Genomic DNA, 21,943 nt, shown 5'->3' on the forward strand with positions numbered 1-21,943 from the left:
TTAATATGTTAAACAAATGTGAAAGTAACAAGAGACCAAAGATTTAAATTTATTGAAAGTTTCTCTTCTTTCACTTCAGCATATTTTTTAAAGGGATCATATACAAAATGTTGATGTCTTAATTTATTTTTATTTCACAGATATATTTCATGAACTTACATAGTTTGACATTTTTAAACAAATTCTCCAAAAGTTATTTTTACATTCATCAAACTTTGAGATCCAGCCAATCAAAATAATTTTCAATCCTCTCCCCATTCCAATTTTCATTTTCTTTCTTTCTGTTACTCTGCTCTTCTTAACTTAAAGTAGCTGCCACTAAAACCACTGGTTACCCAGTCATGCTTTTCTGTGTGCTTTCCCACAATGCACCTGAGCATTCAAATTCACAATTGTTGGTTATCTTTATGTACCTTGTATTTATTAATTACAAGCAATTTTCATAACTTCTTAACCACAGTATGTGTAGTGCAGTGGGATATTGTTTTAAATAATTCCCCGAGATTTGAAAAAAGAAAAATCCCAGTTATTAAAATGCTTTCATACTTGATCAAGTATAGATAAAAATAAGGTCTCAATAAATTTTACACCTAATTAAACAGTTCTACAGTAGAAAGTGTTTTTATTGGTAGTTGACCGAGAATGATTTGCAAAACAAACTTTAAATGTTAAACCCTGTGGTAGGAAATACAGGTTGGTATTATAAAGAAACTTCTAACATGCAACTGTTTCTGGTGTCACATAATCAACAGCCTATAATACAGATTTATAATCTCTAATTGAAGACTAGAGTAAGTAAGCAGGGAGTGTCTAAGGAGACGACAGAAATATTCATGATAAATAAGAATAGTACATTTTAGGTAAAGAAAACTATTGTATACAGGTATCACAATGTGATAGCTGGAAAAGGAAAATGTAGCATTAGAAGAATAGGGTCAAAGAAAGAGAATGAAGACAGTCTAAAAAAAAAATAAAGATAAAAGCTCCACCTAGAAATGAACATAAATAATCCTTTATAGCAAAAGTATACTGCCACAGCTCCAGACCAATTAACTATTATATATTAACAAGTGAATGAGATATCTTCTATTCACTACAGCATATTCATGTAATATACCAACTCCCTTACATATAACTAGTTAGGCTTAAAAATATGTCTTGAGTACAACAGAACCAGATGTATGCACAACTAGAGTCACGAACCACAAGAAATACAACTTAAACTGACTTATGTATGTGTTTTATCATGAAAATAAACATTCTTTAAAAAATATTTTTGGTATAGAAAATAAAATATAATGGTCTTCTCTGACCATATACAGCAGTAAATACCAAAACATTGTCAGATGCATTCACTCCTACTAATCTTCAAGCTTCTTGGATTCATCATGTGAGCAAGGAACAACAGTACAATTATTCCCAATGAGAAGAGAGAAAATGGCAAATTTCAGGTGGTTTTTACATGTATAATGCATTTCAAAGTTTGTAACTATAGTTATAATAAAGTACACACTAAATGGCTTTTGACTGAATAAAATAGGCACACAAAAATGTATATAGGATGATATCAGTTTCATTTCCACAAATTTTTTTTAAACAGGCAGGCAAATTAGCAAATAATTATGGAAAATATCAATCAAAAATGTATTACGTAAGTCAGGGTCTAATCAGATAGATTTATTGAATTCAAAATTTATTGTACATGAAGACTTACAAGGTTTCTGATTCCCATATGTGTGATCCCAGTAGGGCCCCTGTTTTAGCTTGGTTTGGAAGCCACACTGCAATACCCAATGAGCTGGTGTTTCATCACTGTTTCTCCAGCCACAAAATCCATCTTCAAAAGTACAGTTCAGGTCTTTTGAAGCATCTAAAACAATTACATTAAGCAATCTTTGTAGAAACAAAGTGAGTGAAAAATCCTATCATTAGTTGTGAAGTACAGTAAACAATCTCAAATGTTTATGCTTGTTGCACATAGAAGACAATACATCTAGGGCAGTTCCTGATGAGTATAAGACTGGAACTGTATGCAAATTTGTTATTAGCTTATGCATTTTATTTTTTCATATTAATTCCATGTTCTTCATGATGACAAAAAATCCATTTGAAGTAAAAATGTAATACCCATACCAGCCATCCCGAGATACACAATTCCACGTAGAATTATACAAGTACTTTTGTACTCATAATAAGTCTTATTTGAGTTTCTAGGCTTTTGTTTAGCTGGTGAATAGATGAAAAATTAGTAATGTGTTATGGAACAGCCCTATTAAGTCTGTTACTCTTTATTTCACATATACAAATAATATAGAGAGTTAGGTCATAGCTAGCTATGAGGTCACCAAGGCCTAAACCTCACCAGTTAAAATCTGAGGTTAAAGGTAACATACCATTTAATTTTATGCCCACGTGGAGAATGTATACAATATGTAAAGTTGACCCTATGTGTTTGGACCTTAGATAAATTTTCACTCTAGCTATAGTCACAATAAAAAGAAACACTATATGAAAGTGAAGTAACATATGGTTGGTGCTTCATCTTTATCACTAGAACCAAACTATTTTGTGTGGCAGTAAACACAACAGTACCACAGGAAACAAAAGTCACATGTGGTTAGACTACATGACTAACCACATGTATGGATATTGTTAGAAGTAGTAGTTGCTGTGATATCAAACATAACTAACATATAAAAAAGTTGCATGTGGTTGGACTACTGTATTAGTCAATGTCTGGAAAATATTACCAACATTTGCATTCACTTTTGTGTCATAAAACAAGTACTTGATCAGCTCAATGCATCCTAGACATTTTACTGTAAAATATACTTAAAAACTACACACATTAAAAATGCAGCACTATCAAATGACAAGACTTCTTGTGCACAAGTTTGCCAGAAGTAATTCTTTTTGATTATATTATTTTGAATAAATGCCAAAAACTTGTATAAAGACTCAGGTTTACTTACTTTACTGAGATGATTGAATTCCATTTTGATTCATGAATACTGAGAGATTAATTGTACATTATCCACAATTTTATTGTATAAATATACCTTTTAAAAGCTCCCAGTGCAATGATAGGAACTGAATTTTGATATTAATGGGAGGCAGAGCAATGATAGCCCATCATGCATCCTTGTGATTAACTTCAAATAGCAACCTTTAAAACATTTCTTGTTCTTCACAAATGAAGCTAATATGCTATTAAATTCAATACATGTATCGCTTTTTAAATAAATTTAATTTCAGTTCACCAAAGATCATAAACAAGTACCAAGTTTTCTCGTGATTAAATGAAGTGTTGAATCTAATTATTCATTTTAGTTATGACTCTTGAGGTTTGAAATACTAAAACGACAAAAATACTGTGGAAAAAAACACTTGTGAAACAAACTAGACATTCAACCATACCATATGAGCATACTCCATCAGTAATGGTAAACAGGTCAAGGTTAATTTGAGAAGTGATTTGCCAGAATGAATCATAGGAACCTTGATGGTAAGCTGTGAATGCAATCTGCAAATAATAATTGAAGAGTTCTTAAAACAGGTGAACATAAATAGAAAGCATTAGATAGTCTACTAAAGATTAAAGCAACATATATAATATACAATTTATCCTTCATCACAGCTATCCAGCTAATAAAATCTTACAATAAGTAATTTATTCACAACATTTTTTGTGTGTGAGTGTGTGTGTGTGTTTGCATATTTCTTTCAAAAATGAGATTATTTGAGTTTACTAATTCTGACAAGACCTTCCTAAAATAAGTTTATTTTATTAACTTGGATTGTGGTGAATTAACTTCTTATCACTTCATACACAAAGATACTGTTTACAAACTCTTTTCTGTTTTTTACCCATTCAAAAACAAAAAAATTCATTTATATCACCTGTGCAAACCATAAACAGTTTCTTTATACATGGCCTAAACATCTATACGTTATACTTACTTGATATGGATTACTTTCTCCTGGTAAAGTAACAGACGCCATTAGCCATAAGTTCCCAAGTTCACCATATCTGGACCATAGAATTTTGAACGTGTCATTGGCATACAAAACACCCATATTTAGTTTAATGTTTGAGTACCCAACCATTTTGTACCAGAATGTAAAGCACAAGGCTTCACCTAGGGTCGTTGAAATAGAAGGTGAAATAAGCATCTGTTTGTCCGTTGTTCCAACTGGTTGAATGTAGAAGTTGCCTACAAAAAAAGTTGAGTGACATTATTCACAAGATCTAAATCAATGAAGGATATTTATATCACAAAATCAAAAAGGAAAACTACATTTTGATCACAAGAGTATCAGAGTTAAATGTTTATCACCTTCAATGAGTTATAAACATAATTTTTACACTTGTCAGTAGCTTGCACGAAAACCACTATTTTTTTTTTTTGAATACCATAACTATTTATTATATTATTCTACACATAGGTTGTGTTCTTCTGGCATAAATTAACATAACAACCAAGTATATCATTGAGAAGAAACTATATAAGGCCACAGAATACTGAAACAAACCAGCCTGCATATGATAACAGTTTCATCTTTTACAAATATGTTTTTGAGAGTGAGATACAAATAAAAGTAAGTGTTGTTAAAAGTTTTGATCTTGTTTATCATGTAGACCACTGATGCATATTTGTGTATTAAGTCCACAGAACTAGGTGTAGTGTACTAGTGAGCATGTCAAAGCTTGAGCCAAGATTTAGGCAGAATAAATTTGGTGCTCTCAGCTGCACAGGCAGTTGGTACTGTTGCCTGATTGCTCTCTCTCAGGAGCTGTTCTAAATTAGAGACAACTGGTCTGCACTACTCTCTCATCTTCTTGTTTAGTGCATATGTGACATGAGGTGTCCATCACATTGAAAAACTAGTCAAGTCCACACACAAGAAAAGAAACACAGGAAATTGATTTTTTTAAAAAAAGGACATTTGTGAAAAATTAATAAACAACTACAGATATTCTAAATAGTGCAGTAAATTGTACAATACTTGCTAATATACTCAACAGTATTAATATGTATTGTCAGTAGCCATGCCATTAGTCATCTCTAACAAGAGATATCACTGAACAACATTCCTACAGTCTGTCCACTCCAGTAACATTTGGAAATTCAACTACAAGTCATCTCATTGCTATCTAAAACATACTGTTGAATACAATGTGTACTCTGACTCTGGTTAATCATGAAACTCATTAAACAGGATCAATCAGCAAAGTTGCGTAAAACTATACATATCCATACGTCACTGTAAATTTCACGTCCACTATTTTGAAGAAAAACTTATTTTACTAACAGCACTTATATTTGCATTAAATGGCATCTAAATGAGCAAACCAAAAAAACCATCTCTTCAGAACATTTTGGTATGTCTCATTTACCCTGAACCTTTATTTTTTAGTTTCTAGGAAAATTTGAAACTATATACAACAGTTAAACTAGTTTTTAACATCAAGATTTGCAAAACATTTTGTTTTTGCAACTCAAAAACTAAATAATTTTGCCCAGATAAAATTGAATTTTGATATGTATTACAAAACTATGGGGGTTCAATTGTCTTGCAGCATACTTTAAAAATATATCAATCAGTTCTAGCCAACCAGTAGACAGGACTTTCCTGACACAGGTAGCCAATAGATGGGATCAATTACAGTTAGCTAGCCTGTATCAAGCTACTTATAGTTTAGGTATGGAAGTTTAAAATCAAAGTGGCAATTTTTATCAACTGTATAAAACCTGCAAAACTGTTAATTTATATGTTATTAATTAAAGAAAAGTTATTTTAGTTGCACAGTTTAGTAAACCCTAAAAACAATGGAAACAAATATTTATTTAACTAATAAAAAATTATACAGATCACAGTAGTGACCCCTTTCCACTACCATAAACTTGGCATCGTGACATCCTGATTTCCATACTGCCATGGAAGGAAGGTCTCCAGGATAAGTTCTTGTGTTGTGAAAGCTGCAGCCCAGAGATATATAAGTCAAATAAATCAGATAATGTAAGTTATATTTAGTCTGGCATTCACATATAGTCCTTAGAAATGCCAAAACTTTTCTGGTAAAAACACAGGATCTAAACTTATACACAGTAATTAATTATAAAATCTACAAAACCAGCTCTTATGTTGTAGTAATTCATATTTCACTCCAAACAGGAAATTTTTCATGATGTTTGTGTTTTGACAAGATGATAAATTGTGGTGATATCATGGATGAATAACTATAGAGCATTGCAGTTACATGGTGATGTATTTATTTATTTACAAACATTTTATGTTGAACCCTCTGTATGGAGAATTATTCAAAGATGGTTACGCTCCCACCCACGATTCCCTGGAATTTCAAAACACTTTTACTCTTATGGTTAACAGAAAAAAACAGCCACAGTTTATATATAAATATATATATATATATGGTGAAAATTAAGTCTTAAAATATTTTCTATGGCTTTTTAATGTGAAAAAGAAACAACATGAAAAATGTGAAAAGTACAATACCTCCAGGGGTACTAGAGTTTACAACACCAGAATACTGAAGACGCCAAAGGGTAGATGAGTTAGTCAACCATCCGCACGTACCTTCGTCAAAGGTACAGTTGATGATGTTTATGTTGTCTATGTTTATGAAAATGTATACATTCCATTACTGCCTAAACCACAGTTTAATAAGTAAAATCAGCAAAAACAATCAAACAAATACATTATAAACACTTGGTGTTTGAGGAAAATGCATTATTCAAAAATAGACTCTCTCATGAATTGTGATTTTGACAAATAAATTAATATTTTATACTCTTGTTTCAATTAGCAATTTTGTTTGAAAATCTTTCTGAATTTGTAAATGGTTAAAATATGGTAAAAACATGCATGCCCCTGTACCTAAATCTTTTTTTTCTTTCTTTTGTTGAAAAGGAAAAAGCCTTACTGTTTAAACAGTTAAAAAAAAGACACATCATTACAAATATGATTTAATTTAAAAGATTTAAGGTAGCAACAACACTTAAAACTGGGCAAATTTATTTGTTAAAGAAACTGTTAAGTACTTATAACCTTCAAGTTGAGCATGAAACAAAAGTATGATGTCATAACTTCTAAAAGCACACTTTCAGTCATACATGTCACACATATTATTAACATGGCAAGAACAAAGAAATATCTGACAATATAAACTGTTTCAACACAACACCTTAGAAACGATAAAAGCACGAAAATTGATACATGCTCTTTGTGAACATCCTCACAGCTTAATTTAGAAACTTTACAAATTTTCTGCCATGTCAACAAGCTATGGGAAACTAATTTTTGATTAATACCTTTGTTAGTGGTAATTAAAAAAATTGGTAAAGATTTTTAAATTTTAAAAAATAAGTTATGGAAAAGTGCTAAATTTTGTGCTCAAATTGGTTTTAATGTTGAAGTGAAAACAGAATGAACACAAATTAGACTTATTTTTACTCACTCACTACAGGTTAATTACTAAAGATTTTAAAGACAAAAAAATATTTACACAGAAAAGATGTTAAACTTTTGATTTAGGCTAAATTTGAAAAACTATATTTTTGAAATATTGGAAACACTCTTTTATAGTAAGTACTTCCTTAAACATTTAAGCTTATCAGTTTTTAATTTTAAATATTTTACATAAAAATATGGTGTATAAATGTAACTTTTTCAAACTACATATAATTATAAGATACAATGAATACATTAATATTACTTAGGTTGTTTTTCTTTTATTATTATCAGCAAGAACAAAAATCCTAAACCTTAGAAAATAATGAAATGTTTCTGTGGGTTAGCCCACATAACGTTTGTTTGTTTGTTTTTATAATTTCACACAAAGCTACACAAGGGCTATCTGTGCTAGCCGTCCCTACTTTCACAGTGTAAGACCAGAGGGAAGCAATAACAATGTACTTTAACATAATCATTTCTTTATATACTTGAAATAATAATGCAGACTGTAATGACAGTTTTATTTACCAGTAATTCTATACAATAAAAAAAAATAAATACAGTCTCTATATATAATTGATACTTAAAGCCACATTACTAGTTGAAACTCTATAATTATAGAATCAAGGAAAAACAAGAAAAGTGTTGTTTCACCAACACATCATTTATTCATTACCATTTTTGCCAGTAAAGGCATCATCAGGTGAAACCATAGTTGTAACAAATGTTTGTAAAACATACACTTGTCTCGTTTTACCTCAGTTCTGTAATATTTTCATATTTGATATCCTTGGAATTATATCTTATTCTTTCTAATAAAAAAAAGGTTAAAAATGGTATTTCGTATTTTTATTTTTGCAAATAAGTTTAAAAAATAAGATAATAAGATACTGACAGCCTTGTGCTTATAGCTTATTCTATAAAATAAAATTTTATGTGTTCTAATTCAACATTCTTGTGTTTATTGTTTGTTTGTTTTGAATTTTGCACAAAGCTACTCAAGTGCTATCTGCACTAGCCTAGCCATCCTTAATTTAGCAGTGTAAGACTAGAGGGAAGGCAGCTAGTCACCAACACCCACTGCCAACTCTTGAGCTACTCTTTTACCAACAAATTGTGGGATTGACCATCACATTATAATGCTCCCATGGCTGAAAGGGCAGGCATGTTTGGTGTGACGGGGATTCAAACCCGTGACCCTCAGATAATGTTTGCCTTAACCACATGGCCATTCTTGTGTTTATAGCTTATTCTATGACATAAAATATTATGTGCTTTACTTCAACATTCGTGTTTACAGATTATTTTATGGAACAATGAAAGTTACTTACCATTTTTACATTTTCCCTTCAACAGTTTAATGTCATCCAAAGCAATATTCTTGTCATTGTGGTAAAAGTAACCACTTCCAAGGAACTGAATCTTATAATGAAGAAAAATTATAAAAGTACTACTCATTTTTAAAGACTTTCATTAACTGCTATATTTGTGCAAGTTAATGTAAACGTACAAGAAAACTAAAGTTCACAGTTTTTATTCTGATAACAGAGAAATTTAATCCTTTTTTTAATTTAATATCATGTCATTTGATTTTGCTGAAGTTTTCTGAAAGTCCTAGTTTTTATTTTGTTTTAGTTATTAAATAATCATTTCAACCATAATTGTACCCACATGAAAAATATTGCTAACTGAAATGAGAAAAGGCATAAAATAGAAGAATGACAAAGATAAAATTTTTCCATTTAAAATAACATAGCATTAAGATAACGTCTAAAGTTAAGGGTAAGATACAAAGATCATATAATTTCAGAAAAAAATAGTAAACTTAGAATTGTGGTTACTTTAAAATTTCTTTTAATCCTTGGAAAAGTAAACTCCACCAATGTTTAATTACAGATCTCTATGAAGATTGAGGTTGCATAAAACAAATGAAAGAAACGTTTATTCCCAATAAACAATGTTTAGAGATGGAGCAGGAATGGGGGTATACTTGTACTTCCAAGTATTTACATGTTATGCTGAAATTAGTCACTACTCATGAAAAACCACTATAAAAAAATATTCTACTGGTTAACTGCAAAGAACATCTATCTAGAAGCACATAAATGTGGTTCACTGCTGGAGGTCAAACATGGAGTTAAATTCTTTGATTAATTTCTTTTTTTTCTCTGCTAAAACTCTACGAGTATCCAAAACTGGTCTAAATGAGTAAGGACAGAATAAACTGACAAAAACATTTAAAGCGATTTAATTTCACATGAGACCTCCACTAGTGAATCAGGATCATGTGCTCCAATATGGATATGGACTATTAGAAGAAATTGACAAAAACATTTAAAATAATTTAATTCCACATGTGACTACCACTAGTGAACCAGGATCATGTGCTCCAATATGGATATGGACTATCAGAAGAAATTGATAAAAACATTTAAAATAATTTAATTCCACATGCAACCTCCACTAGTGAACTGGATCAATGTATTCCTAGAGGAGTACAGATAGAATACACTATCCAAGACATTAAAAAAAAAGATAATTAAAATCCACTTTTAACCTCTACCAATGAACTGGATTCAAACAGTCTTAGACTAAGGAAATATAGAGAAAAGATACTAACAAAAACATTTAATTCCAAATATGACCCTTAATAGCCACATCTGGGTTATCGTACATTCTTAACACCAAGAAAACAAGCAAACCAATGAACTAACTCTAAATATGACTTCACACTGACCCATATTCATGTCCTCCTTGCTTTTGGATACAAAAAAACAACAACAACCGAGGTTTCCAAAGATCAGGGGTGATTGGAGTTAACAATAGTTTAAATCAGTGGTTCCCAACCTTTTTTATGCCCTGCACCCCTGAAAAATTTTAATATGTTCTTGCACCCCTCACAGTAATTATTTATTTGAGAGTAAAGGTGAAGGTGGCCAAAACAAATGTTATATTGCACTCCTGGTTGGGAACCACTAGTTTAAATGATGTTGATAATTTTACGATACCTCATTTTCATGTAAGAAATAAGTTATAAAGACAAAATACTGAATGTTGTTTTATAAAACACAAGTGTTCATGAATTACTCTTTGAAATTAAGTGTTAAATAAAGCATCAGTTTTGTGGTGTTGTTTTAACAGACAATGAAATTAACCAGAAGTTTTTTGAAATGCATGAACAACATTAATCTATAAAAATGTTTTTTTAGACCACATACACTACATGTTATGATAAAATGACTGAAAGGACAAATCAGAAACTAAAAAGTTTCAGCAAGTGTGTGATTAAAGTTCCTATTTTTAGGGTTAAAGTATAGGTTATATTACTCTACATTTCTCTTTTGTAACCTGCAGTGTAAATAACTGAACATGAGAAATGTGTGACTCCATTAATAATTAGTATGATTAATTGTGATACTAATGGTAATTTTATTTACTTTTCTTATGCAGTTTATGTTATTAGGAATCCTGTAACCAAAAAAATCTAGGGACCCACAGGTTAGAAATATGATCTTAAAAAATTTATGGGGTTCATATATAGGGTTGTTACATATCCCTCAGTAATTAGATTAAACATTGAAAAAGATGTGAAGTTTGAGAGCTGATTTAATATAAGTTTGTCCCAAAGAGTAATATACTCATCAAGAACTAATGGCAAATTATTTTTTATATAATTTCCTACTTTACAATTACCTTTGCTTTTACAATGCAAAGAAGCTAACCATTACCATTTCAGATTCACATTTTATTTCATGGAATGTTTTTAAAGAATCAATTAGTTCTTTATTAAAAGTTATTGCAATTAACAACTTCAACCTGTTCATATTTTTTGCAAATATTTTTTCTACATAAATAAGCCAAAAGTGGTTAAGAAATAAAGATATACAAGAACACGTACCATTCCTTCAAAAGGTCCTCTAATACCAATACTAGCCTTTAACCATCTTTGCCCATGGTTACTCCATTCCTCCCAAAGCTTATATGCAGTAGAACCATTTCTATTCAACAAGTTTACATCAAGATGAAAATCATAACGTATATTAGCTTCAGCCATATGATACCAAAATTCTAAGCAGCGATCATCTTCTCGAGGCACATGAATAACTGGGCTCTGTAAGCCACCAGATATTATTTTTCCCACTGTTGTCCATCGACGAAGTTCTAAGTACCAACCACCTAATAATAAAAACAATAACGTTTCTTTGGTAACAATACAATATTACATTATTGTTAAAGATAACTACCTATCTATTACAAAAGTTTACAAAATCTTTAAGAAAGTCTGCTTATTTGACAAAGGAAACAAGGAGACCTTGACAAATGTGAATTTATAGAAGAGCAGTTTCACTCTCATAAATCACTTTAATAACAAATGATAAAATATCTTTACTTAATCCTGTAATTTAAGGAATAGAGGCTTTGTTTTGTTTTTTTAAATTACTTATGATGATATTTGGTTTCTTGTTTAAATTAAAAATGAATAAATTGCATTTCATTTGTTGCTCCTTCTACAAAAACCAGCATTACCAAAAGATTAAAATATATTTTTTCTGTTCTACGAAGCCATCAAGGATTTTTTCTCCAAGATTTTCATCAAATGTTTCACCCACAATATTCAAATATTAGTATCAGCACAAATTTTGTAGATTTGTGCTGACCTTCACTTTAAGCATAGTTTACAATGAAAAAACATCATATATATAAATATATACACATTTTTAAATCAGATGTGAATTATTAAATAATCATGAAATAATTCAAAACCTTTTAAAACTAATGGCTAGTAACTTGTACAATATTCTTCAATAAGAACTAATGCTTTAAAAATCACAACCTGTAAATAACTTTCAAAATGATTTTATGATGTGTTTTTAAAAACACATGGTACTGCCATTTATATTCTCAACATAATTCTTGCAATAATACATAATAATTGACAACAATTAAAAATATAGTTACATTTGTAAAGTTAAAGGTGAAATAATGTTGCTAAATATTTAAAATTCAGTTTCAAGAAGTCCAGGTTTATGATTATCAGACTCTCATCAACTCCCAACTGATCCTCACCTTAAGCTCAACTGATTATCAGAAACTTTTAATAAATCACAGCAATGTTATATTTGATATTAAGTTTTATATACTGCTTGACCAGAATCATATTTTTTCAGGAGTAAACACTCACCTAGTGATAGAGACTACATATTCTTCCATTTTAATAGAAATGCAAACCTTATGTAACAAATTTCCATTCTTAGATATTGCATCTATGAAACCTTGAAATGACAACAATTTTATTCTGATAACAGGGTTGAACATAAATCTAACCATTATCTTGCACTGAACAGAATTCCTCTTTAATGTCCTGCATAACGCATTTTGATAAAATACAACACTGCTATCACATTGTAACAGTTGAGCTAAGAATGAATGGAGAACTTGTGAACTTGAAGCCATGATTTAATCACAAAAATGTGTGACACCACTTCTTTTCAAGCTGTTAGCTCATTTCCATTTTCATGCAATGAAGTATTTACAAAATCTAAGCTGTTTATAAACTGATATCAAAGTACATGTAAAGACAGTTACGTGTGGAATGCAAGTTGATCTGGTTAGAGTTTTCAGTAACATCTTGAATATAAACAGTGTGCAAGAGAACATGACAAGAACAGCTTATGTATGACACAAATGTTACTGATTAACAAACCTACACTACAGCTGAAGGAGATCATTTTAACAGCAAATCTAAAAACAAAAAGAACAAAGATTGGAAAGGCCTACATTTAGATATGTATAATGCTTCATGACAAATACCTTCAGTAAGGGTACTTTTGGTGTGATCAGATGTAGGACCTAAGTTACCAACTGGAGAGGTCCCACTCTGCATGATCCAGTTTAGTTGATCTTTATCATTTTGTTGCCATCCACACAGATTGTCTTCAAAGTCACAATCAATTGTATCAATTTCATCTGTAGAAAAGAATGTATAAATCATATTCTCTTCGTTATGATTTAAAAAAAAAAAAACTTAGTTAAATTAGTTTCTTTCTAAATCAAATTATATTTTTATTCATACTCAAAAACTAAAAAAAAGAAGTTTTGATGGGCAAAACTGGATTCATAAAACAAAGAAATACACAACAAAACCACATCAAGATAGTACCAGGTAACTAGAAAGTGGAACAAAAAATTGATGTAATTTATATCATTAAAAAAAAAAGAAATTTTCAAGTACACATATTTAAAGTTTTTAATTTAATGTTTTAGATTTCTTTGCAATAGCATAAAGTTAAACAGATGGATACTCAACAAGTGCAAGAAATTATACAACTGTAATCTGAATCTTGTCTAGAGTCTGTTTGATAAAACAAATAGAACATGTAACTGCTCATTTATAAAATGATTTACCAACTAATGGACACAGTGAGTCTAATAAAGCCACATCATCTAGAATTATGTCGATGTTTGGTCCATTTTGTTCTTTCCATGACTCAAACAAGACCTATAAAAAAAGGATTGTAGTCAGAATGTATAATTGAACTTTTAATAAAGATATATACGTAGTTACAGTAATCAGACAAACAGAGTTAATTCATTATATTAACATTAGGTTCATTTTTATCATGTGTGTCCTGTACTGATGTAGTGTTGTGTTAGAAATGTTAAAAGTTTTAACAGTTACTTAATATATATACATTTATAATGAAAAATAATGCTTGTACATCTGGGTAAAATCATTTTCATGTAAATGAATATAAAAACATGTTTTATACATTTCTCCAACTCCTAAATGAAAATTATGCAAAAGATTTCATTAATTGTTTTTCTTCACACATATTCTAAATCCATAATATAGCCTACCCTGCCTTCTAAGGGGCCTTCCAAAGAAATCTTTGCATTCATGAAGCGGTTTCCATGCTCTCCTAAACGGTGCCACAGCTGTTGTTTCATGCCATCTAGCTTCTCAAAGAAAACTCCCAAATACTGATTGGATTGAACATTCATGTAATACCAGAATGTCAGACACTTTCGGACACCATCTTCAATTTTAATAACAGGAGTTCTTAACCATGTCCTGTCATCTTTTGTTGAACCTCCTTTTGTGACAACGTAAAATTCATCTGAAATTTAAGTACCAATAAACAAGAATAATGACAAAACAATGAGAGAGGTGCATTGTGGAAATAAATGACAAAGGAAGTTTTAATGGTGGGCTAAATTATTATTGCTGTAATACTAGAAATACAACTTTAAAGCAGTGGTCAGAATAGACAATTCTGATATAATGTGAATAACTGAAACCTGGCTAAATATAGACATTTGTGATGGAAGAAAAACAAAATGCTATAAACATAAATCAATCAGCTAAGTTTATACACTTTAGCTTGCGTACATAACCAATGTGGCTTATAACACATCAACTTAGATACATGAGCAATGTGGCTTGATACACATGTAAAACCAACATGAGCAAAATAAACAGTTATACAAAAGTTGGGTTCCTACCATTATTAATTACAATTACTGTAAATGTCAGAAATGATGGAACTTCATGTTTGATTGTTACTGGGGTGGAAAAAATAAAATATTATAATTTCTTCAAATTAAGATTTTGGTTACTAGAAGCATTTATGAAAATAATTCAGATGTCTACTAACACCAAATTTGATGATACCTGATAATAACTAAAACATTCATAACTTACTGAAACTCTCAAGGCCCTTATAAACACTGCTATCAGAGGGTAGTTTTTAGAAAAACAAAAAAATTGTAATGCATACCTTTACAATTTTCCATACGGGTCGGGTGACAAGTGGCCCTTTCCATTTCCCAACGGAAAGTTCTACTTCCTCCACGATTCCATCCACATATACCATCAACAAATGTACAGTTAACAGAATCTAGAACAATATATGAGACAGAAATATAATTATTACACACACACATTTACCTTCATTCCAATATGTGCAACTAAAGTACAAAACACATTCTAAACAAATATTTTGGATGAGGTAATGACATGTTATTGTTGTAGAACAAAACCTTCTGTAATTTTATTACCTGTTGTATTTTTTTGCACAGCATGTTTACATATTTTGAAAAACCAATTTACATTCATCACCCACTGACAGTTTAACACTGTATATAACAGTATATTGTTAATTAAAAAGACATACAATATACATTCTTTATTGTGTAACATTATGAAAGTTTATTTCCAAGGTATTATGGGCTTTCTCTTATTAATTTTTACAAAGTCTATACACAATGTCAATGCAACTTTACTACTAGTTTTAATGGTTATTAAACCTGTATGTAATGTTTACAAAAATTTTATATCAATTTCTATGCAAGTATACATGCAATATTTAGAGAAACTGACTCGTTATGTCGATGTTTTATTTTGGCATATCAAGACGTCACAAAAAGCTAAACAAGAGCTGTCTGTGTAGTTGTTCCTCATTTTCAAATGACACACTAGTTAACCTAAATATCAAACTTACAGCATACTCATGGGTCCAGAATTTGGAGCACATGTTTCAGCTGTGAACCATGTCCAGGCACATTAACTAGCAATGTTTACACAAGCCCACTCATAGCAGATGTGTATTCTAACCACCATTCTACACCAAACTCAGTAACATTTACATAAGTTTGCTTGTAGTATCTATATATACTAACCCCAGTAATGTTTGTGTAATTTTACTAGAGGTAACATTTATTAAGTGCACTGTGTTTTTGTTGAAACTTAAATAAAATTTAGTATATATCTCTCTCTCCCTTATTTACTGTGTGTAGTCTTCCTCCCTTATTTCACCCACCCTCTTTTATCCCCCTGTAATAAACATTACATTCCTTTCTATACTGTATATACTTACAAGCAGAACACTTTCCTTCAATGACTTTAATATCATCAACTGCAACATACGTTTTTGCATAGCTGTGATAGAAGTTTTTAACCACAAAGATGGCCTTTATAAAAGAAAATAACTTGGATTAAAAATTATATTAAATTAACAAAAAATTTTTATTTGGTGTTTGAATATACAATATTTTATTTTTGACATTTCCCTGCCAATTTAAATATCAAAAGTCGACAGAAAGTAAAACTGACATTTTAATTATTTAAATGTGTTAGATATATCATTTTAGAATTATTTGATATTTCAAATAAAAACTTCTCAAACAAAACATCAAAAAAGAATACTTGTGTAGAATGTGGAAGTTTGGATATTGCAGCATTAAATATATCTCATGCTACTCACCAAGTGAAGTGACAATGAATTACTGCAGTGTAGATATAAATATAATTTTTTATGTTTTTGATGAAACAACCCATAAGCTTAAATGTTAAAATAGATCCAAAGGTTTTAAAATAAGACCACATTTAACATGAGCATTTCTCACTGATGCTTCAAAATAATTCTGTTTGTTATACAAAACATACTACATAAGCAGTGTTTGTAAGAGTAACCTTGTACAAACATTATGTACATATGACATAGGGAATTTTGTGAAGAGTAAAATTTGACATTTTAATCACAGATTTGGCTGAATGGATATGAAGTGACCAATGTTAACAGTCACAACATTTTACTATAAGGTTTTGGAAATCTTAAAATTAAAATTTAAAAACTATATATATATATATATATTGTGTGGGTGTGTAACAATGTAAGAAAATAAGACAGTAGTGTGTCCCATAACCTTTAGAAATAACAATAAGAGGAAAATAAGAGTAATATCTCAGAAAACAACATTCACCACAGATTAAAACTTGTACACATTTAAATATATCACTTTATCTTCACTATCTAAATGTAAGAAAAATATTTGTGAGGTACTGGAACTTGCAAACCTACTAATTATATAAAATTAGGAAAATATAGATCCCTGGATTTTGTTACAGATCACCAGATAAACTCTATGAAAACTCATGTCAACTACCAATAAAACAATAATTGCAAGATATTTTACTTTTAGGCACTTAAGACTGTGAAATGCTAGATTCAAATCATGAGGAAAAAAGTATTTTAGAAACTGTTAAGGATGGTTTTCTTCAGTGACTTGTTAGGAACAATGATCTTTTAAATTTATTTTTAACTTTTAATTTTAAAAAGTTGCTGATAGCATGGAGGTGGGGAAATATCTGGGTGTTGAAGTTATCATTACTCAATGAGGTTTTGCTGCATATGGAGGTGAGGAATAAAAGATCTTGATTCCAAATTTAAAATAAATTTTGAAGAAATGAGACAAGAATTGATCAACTACATCAGTTGGAGATATAGTTAAACATGGAAATATTTTATAAACTTATCTTGAAATATTCAAAATAGGTTTGTTCCTTATACACAGAAAGGAAGGTTGCAAAAAAAACAAACAATAAACTAGGATGGCTTACAGAGGATATAATGGACAATTACAAATATACAAAGTTTACATTTAGATTTGGAGGAGTATAGAAGAACAAGAGAGTTAGTGAAATGGTAAATTAAGAAATCAAAAAAAAAAAGATGGCTGAAAATGAAATAATAAATATTAAGGATTTCTTCTTGAAGGATGCCACTGGAAGGCTAACATATGATAATTATGGGATGGTTGGGTTATAAAATTTTACTTCTTCAGTTTTTACATGTGAAGAATTAAAGAATATTCCTCAACCTGAACAGCTGATAGATGGAAACAAGGATGAACAAGATCATATTGATTCTGAATTTGTCAAAAATAATTGGGAAGTTTAAAGAATCATAAAGTACATGGGTAATTCTTTGATAGATTGTTTAGGCAGAGTATTCATGATGAAACTTTGTAGAATTGACAGCAACTGCCTGTTGTTGAGACACAAGTGTAGAGGACAACATTTTGAAAGTCTTCCACTAAAGTCCTCACAACAGGCAGTTGCTGTCCATTATACAAAGTTTCATCAGATGGGTAATATTTACCCAAGGGTTTGGTGAGAGGTTAAGAATTGAATATGTGAGCCACTTGCTATTAATTTTTTCCAAGTTCTTGACTAATGTTACTCCTCTGTTTAAGGAAAATGGTAAAATTCTGTTAATCATTATAAGCTGTCTTGCATCATCAGCAGGAAGAGTTTTTTGAAAGTCGGGTAAAAGATCTTTTTAGTGGTTTCACTGGAGAAAAATATTGTCTTACTAATTTTTTAACATTTTTTGAAGAGGTTACTATTTACGTAGATGAGGGTACAGGTGTATCTGAATTGTTAAAAAGCATTTGACAAGGTATGAAATAAAATGGAAGCAGTGGGTTGTTACAAATGGAGTTCAGTAAAACTGGATTAATGTCACAAGTGGGGTACCTCAGGGTATAGTGTTAGGATCTTCCTTTGCTCTTGAATTACACTAGTGACTCATATGAAGCAATCGTAAATAAATTATTTGAATGTGCTGATAAAGTTTTGGGTGTGAGGTGGATGCTACTGTCTTACAGAATGAGTTAGTGACTTGAGTAAATAAATAGCAGATTGATTTTAATTATAGTAAATGCAAGGTAATGCATGTGGAATATCACAATTTAAAATACGAAAATAATTTTGATGCAAATAACCATAACAATGTCATGAAAGAAAGGAATTGTGGTGTAATGGTTGATCAATCAGTTAGATGGGATCTGATTGATGTGTTTAAAGATTGTTAAGAGAATTTATAATGTTGTAGGATTATTTAATGGTGAGAACGGTAAGACTAGGGGACAAGAATATAAATTTTGGCAGGGGAGAAGTTATCTTCAAGAAAGCTGGTCTCTGGAAGAGGTTGCCTTCAGATGTGGTAGATACAGTTCATTTAAGCGAGTTTGGGGAAAGCTTGACAAACATTATTGATAACAGCTAGCTTTGAAGTTTGGTTCTGTTAAGATTTAGTATAATTTAATGGAATGAACAGCCTTAATAGAGTAAAAGGTCCATTGCTGCTCCTTAAATGTTATTTCATTTTCTTCTATAAAACGCCAATTATTTGTCATTGTTTACATTAAAACTTTGGAATTTGACACTGGTAAATTACCTGCACAGGAAATGGAGCTAACAAAGGAGCTTCTGCCAGCAGCCAATTCTTCCCATGGTTACTCCAGGTACTCCAGACAGGTGGAGAGATTTGACCATTCCTTACTAAATGAACAGTCAAGTTGTAGTATTGCATATATGGCCCATACATACTAAACCAAAACTGGATGCAACTTGACACATTCTCCTTAGCTACAATAGGTGGTGAACGAAGCAGACCTTGGTACAGTGTCCAGGAATTTCCAGGACTTTCATAAACAGCATAACGACCACCAGCTGGTTTAAAAATCAAAATATAAATCTCACAGTTAAGAGCTGTCCTTTAACCCAGATTAAGAAAATCTGCCTTTGGTTCAAAATATTTGTTCTTCATGTCATATTAATGACTAATGGTAAATTTTAAACCACTACATTTCTCATGAACTAAATAAACAATATTAAACTCGTATAAAAGTTTAAAAATTCATGGAACTTGTGCAAATAAATTTAAAGCAATCAAATGGTCAATATTTCTAGGATAATGTGACTAGTCAAAACACGTAAACTGCTGTTAGACAGCTGACAGTCTTAGAATAAAGTTTAATTATTTACCTAACAATACTAATTATTTTAGTGTTTTAAACTATTAAAATGTAAGTTGAAAATTTCAAAACTCAAATTCTTTATCATATTTACTGAGAGAGAAGGTGTTACTGACAAATATCAGTCATTCAGACCAAAGACTAACCTCCAGTGCTATGATCGACCTGTGGACCTGCATTTCCTGAAATAGCTCCTCTCGCTATAGTCCAATTAGCAGTACTTAATGAATCGAGGATCCAACCACATGATCCAGCCTCAAAATCACATTCTACCTGTTTGGATTCTACAATAAACAGATAATTTTACCAAAGAAATAATTAATTTGAAAAAAACATGTATCTAAATAACAGCAGTATGTAGCCAATTTACGTATTTCAAACTTAGGCCTAACCTGCGTACTTAAAATATTGTATACATGGGGCTTGTAAAGAAAGGATGGAAACAGCTGTTCCAAAGTAAAATATATAATATATGAAGTACAAATTGAGCTTACAAAAATATCTCCTTGCACAAGTGACACTTCAGTCTAATCTCAGAAAAAGTATGTTTAATGGAAAACACAACAGTTATTACAATTGTGTAAAATATATTTTAATATTTCTTTCACTTTCTGCCTGTCAGTCCAAAAAATGCAAGTTCAACAAATATTTATTTTCTATGTTTGAATCACACTTATTTTTATCCCTCTCACGTCTATAAAATAGGGGAGAAAAATAAATTTTAATAAAACGTTTTGAACATATTTCTAATCTTGGTTAAACTATGGAGAGTTTGATGATTTTAAAATTATTCTAGCTTTTTATGTACACTGTGGTTAAACTAGTGAAAAGAAGATATACTAAAAGACTTCTTTCCTTTCTGATTTCATCATTTTATTGAATACTTTCACCTGAGACTTATATTTTTATCATCACTGAAGGATGTTATTTCACCTAAACAAACTATCAGGTGAAAAAAATCCGTAAACTGTATTGAACTAATTATTATCTCAGAATGTAATTGCAAAAAGCAGATTTAGCTCTTGTGAAACCCTATTTAATTTTATTCAAAACTAAAGAGCTATCCAGAGTTTATGACAACTTTTAAATAACAGAATTAATAGTTTTTTTTTTTGGTTAACAAACCTTAGAAGTCGTCAAATGGAAGTAAGGATAGCTACATACCAAAGTATGATAATTTAATAGTTTCCATATTAGTTTTATGGACATCGTAAATCTCTATCTGTTGTACAAGACATCTAAAATTAAAACTCAAAGTAAATAGTTAATCTGCAGAAGTAATAAAATAATGAAAAAGAAATGAGTGGAAATATAAGGTGCTATTATTATACAAAACCATAATGTAAAGAAACAAAAGCCTTTTCTATGTGATTTTCAAAAACACACTATTAGCCATCGAGATGTTTTTGTGATATATACAAGATACTGAAATATATGATATTGATAACATATTTGTATAAAATTTACTTACCTGAAGTACAAGCCCCTGGTTTCAATTCGAGATCATCCAGTGCAATAATGTATCTTTGATCGTTAACTGCATGACCTTCAATTACAATCTGAAACAAGTATAAACAGTACTTACGTAAACTGAAGATGAAAAATCAATAAACAAGTATTCAGAAATTTAATACACATTTCTAACTAAAAATACTGAACAAATTTTATTTTTCTTAGGATCTGAAGTAGCCCACATTTAGGAGCATGTTTTGAATTAGATACTCCTATTTCAAGACCACAAATCAATATAGTGAAATATCATAATAATTTGAAAGTCATACAAATTATTTCATCACTACAAAACAATTAATAACTTCAAGCCATAAAAAAATGAAAGGACAACAAGCTATTTCACTGTGGTAAAGGC

The 21,943-nt window shown here is 30.4% G+C and overlaps 1 protein-coding gene across 1 annotated transcript in view; it reads right to left on the reverse strand.

Moving 5' to 3' along the window:
• LOC143236747 (MAM and LDL-receptor class A domain-containing protein 1-like) overlaps nt 1–21,943 on the reverse strand; it is a 121,705-nt gene that overhangs the window by 40,264 nt on the left and 59,498 nt on the right. The window contains exons 27-40 of the mRNA XM_076475233.1: nt 21,548–21,635; nt 20,223–20,360; nt 19,497–19,771; nt 16,353–16,446; nt 15,255–15,374; nt 14,335–14,594; nt 13,882–13,975; nt 13,288–13,443; nt 11,375–11,652; nt 8,808–8,898; nt 6,520–6,636; nt 3,961–4,214; nt 3,418–3,523; nt 1,715–1,870 (exon numbers count right to left, since the gene is read on the reverse strand). Coding sequence (XP_076331348.1) covers nt 1,715–1,870; nt 3,418–3,523; nt 3,961–4,214; nt 6,520–6,636; nt 8,808–8,898; nt 11,375–11,652; nt 13,288–13,443; nt 13,882–13,975; nt 14,335–14,594; nt 15,255–15,374; nt 16,353–16,446; nt 19,497–19,771; nt 20,223–20,360; nt 21,548–21,635 — 2,227 coding nt within the window. The remainder of the gene's footprint in view (nt 1–1,714; nt 1,871–3,417; nt 3,524–3,960; nt 4,215–6,519; nt 6,637–8,807; nt 8,899–11,374; nt 11,653–13,287; nt 13,444–13,881; nt 13,976–14,334; nt 14,595–15,254; nt 15,375–16,352; nt 16,447–19,496; nt 19,772–20,222; nt 20,361–21,547; nt 21,636–21,943) is intronic.

Source organism: Tachypleus tridentatus, chromosome 13, assembly GCF_004210375.1.
Source record: "Tachypleus tridentatus isolate NWPU-2018 chromosome 13, ASM421037v1, whole genome shotgun sequence".
Classification (NCBI taxonomy): domain Eukaryota; kingdom Metazoa; phylum Arthropoda; class Merostomata; order Xiphosura; family Limulidae; genus Tachypleus; species Tachypleus tridentatus.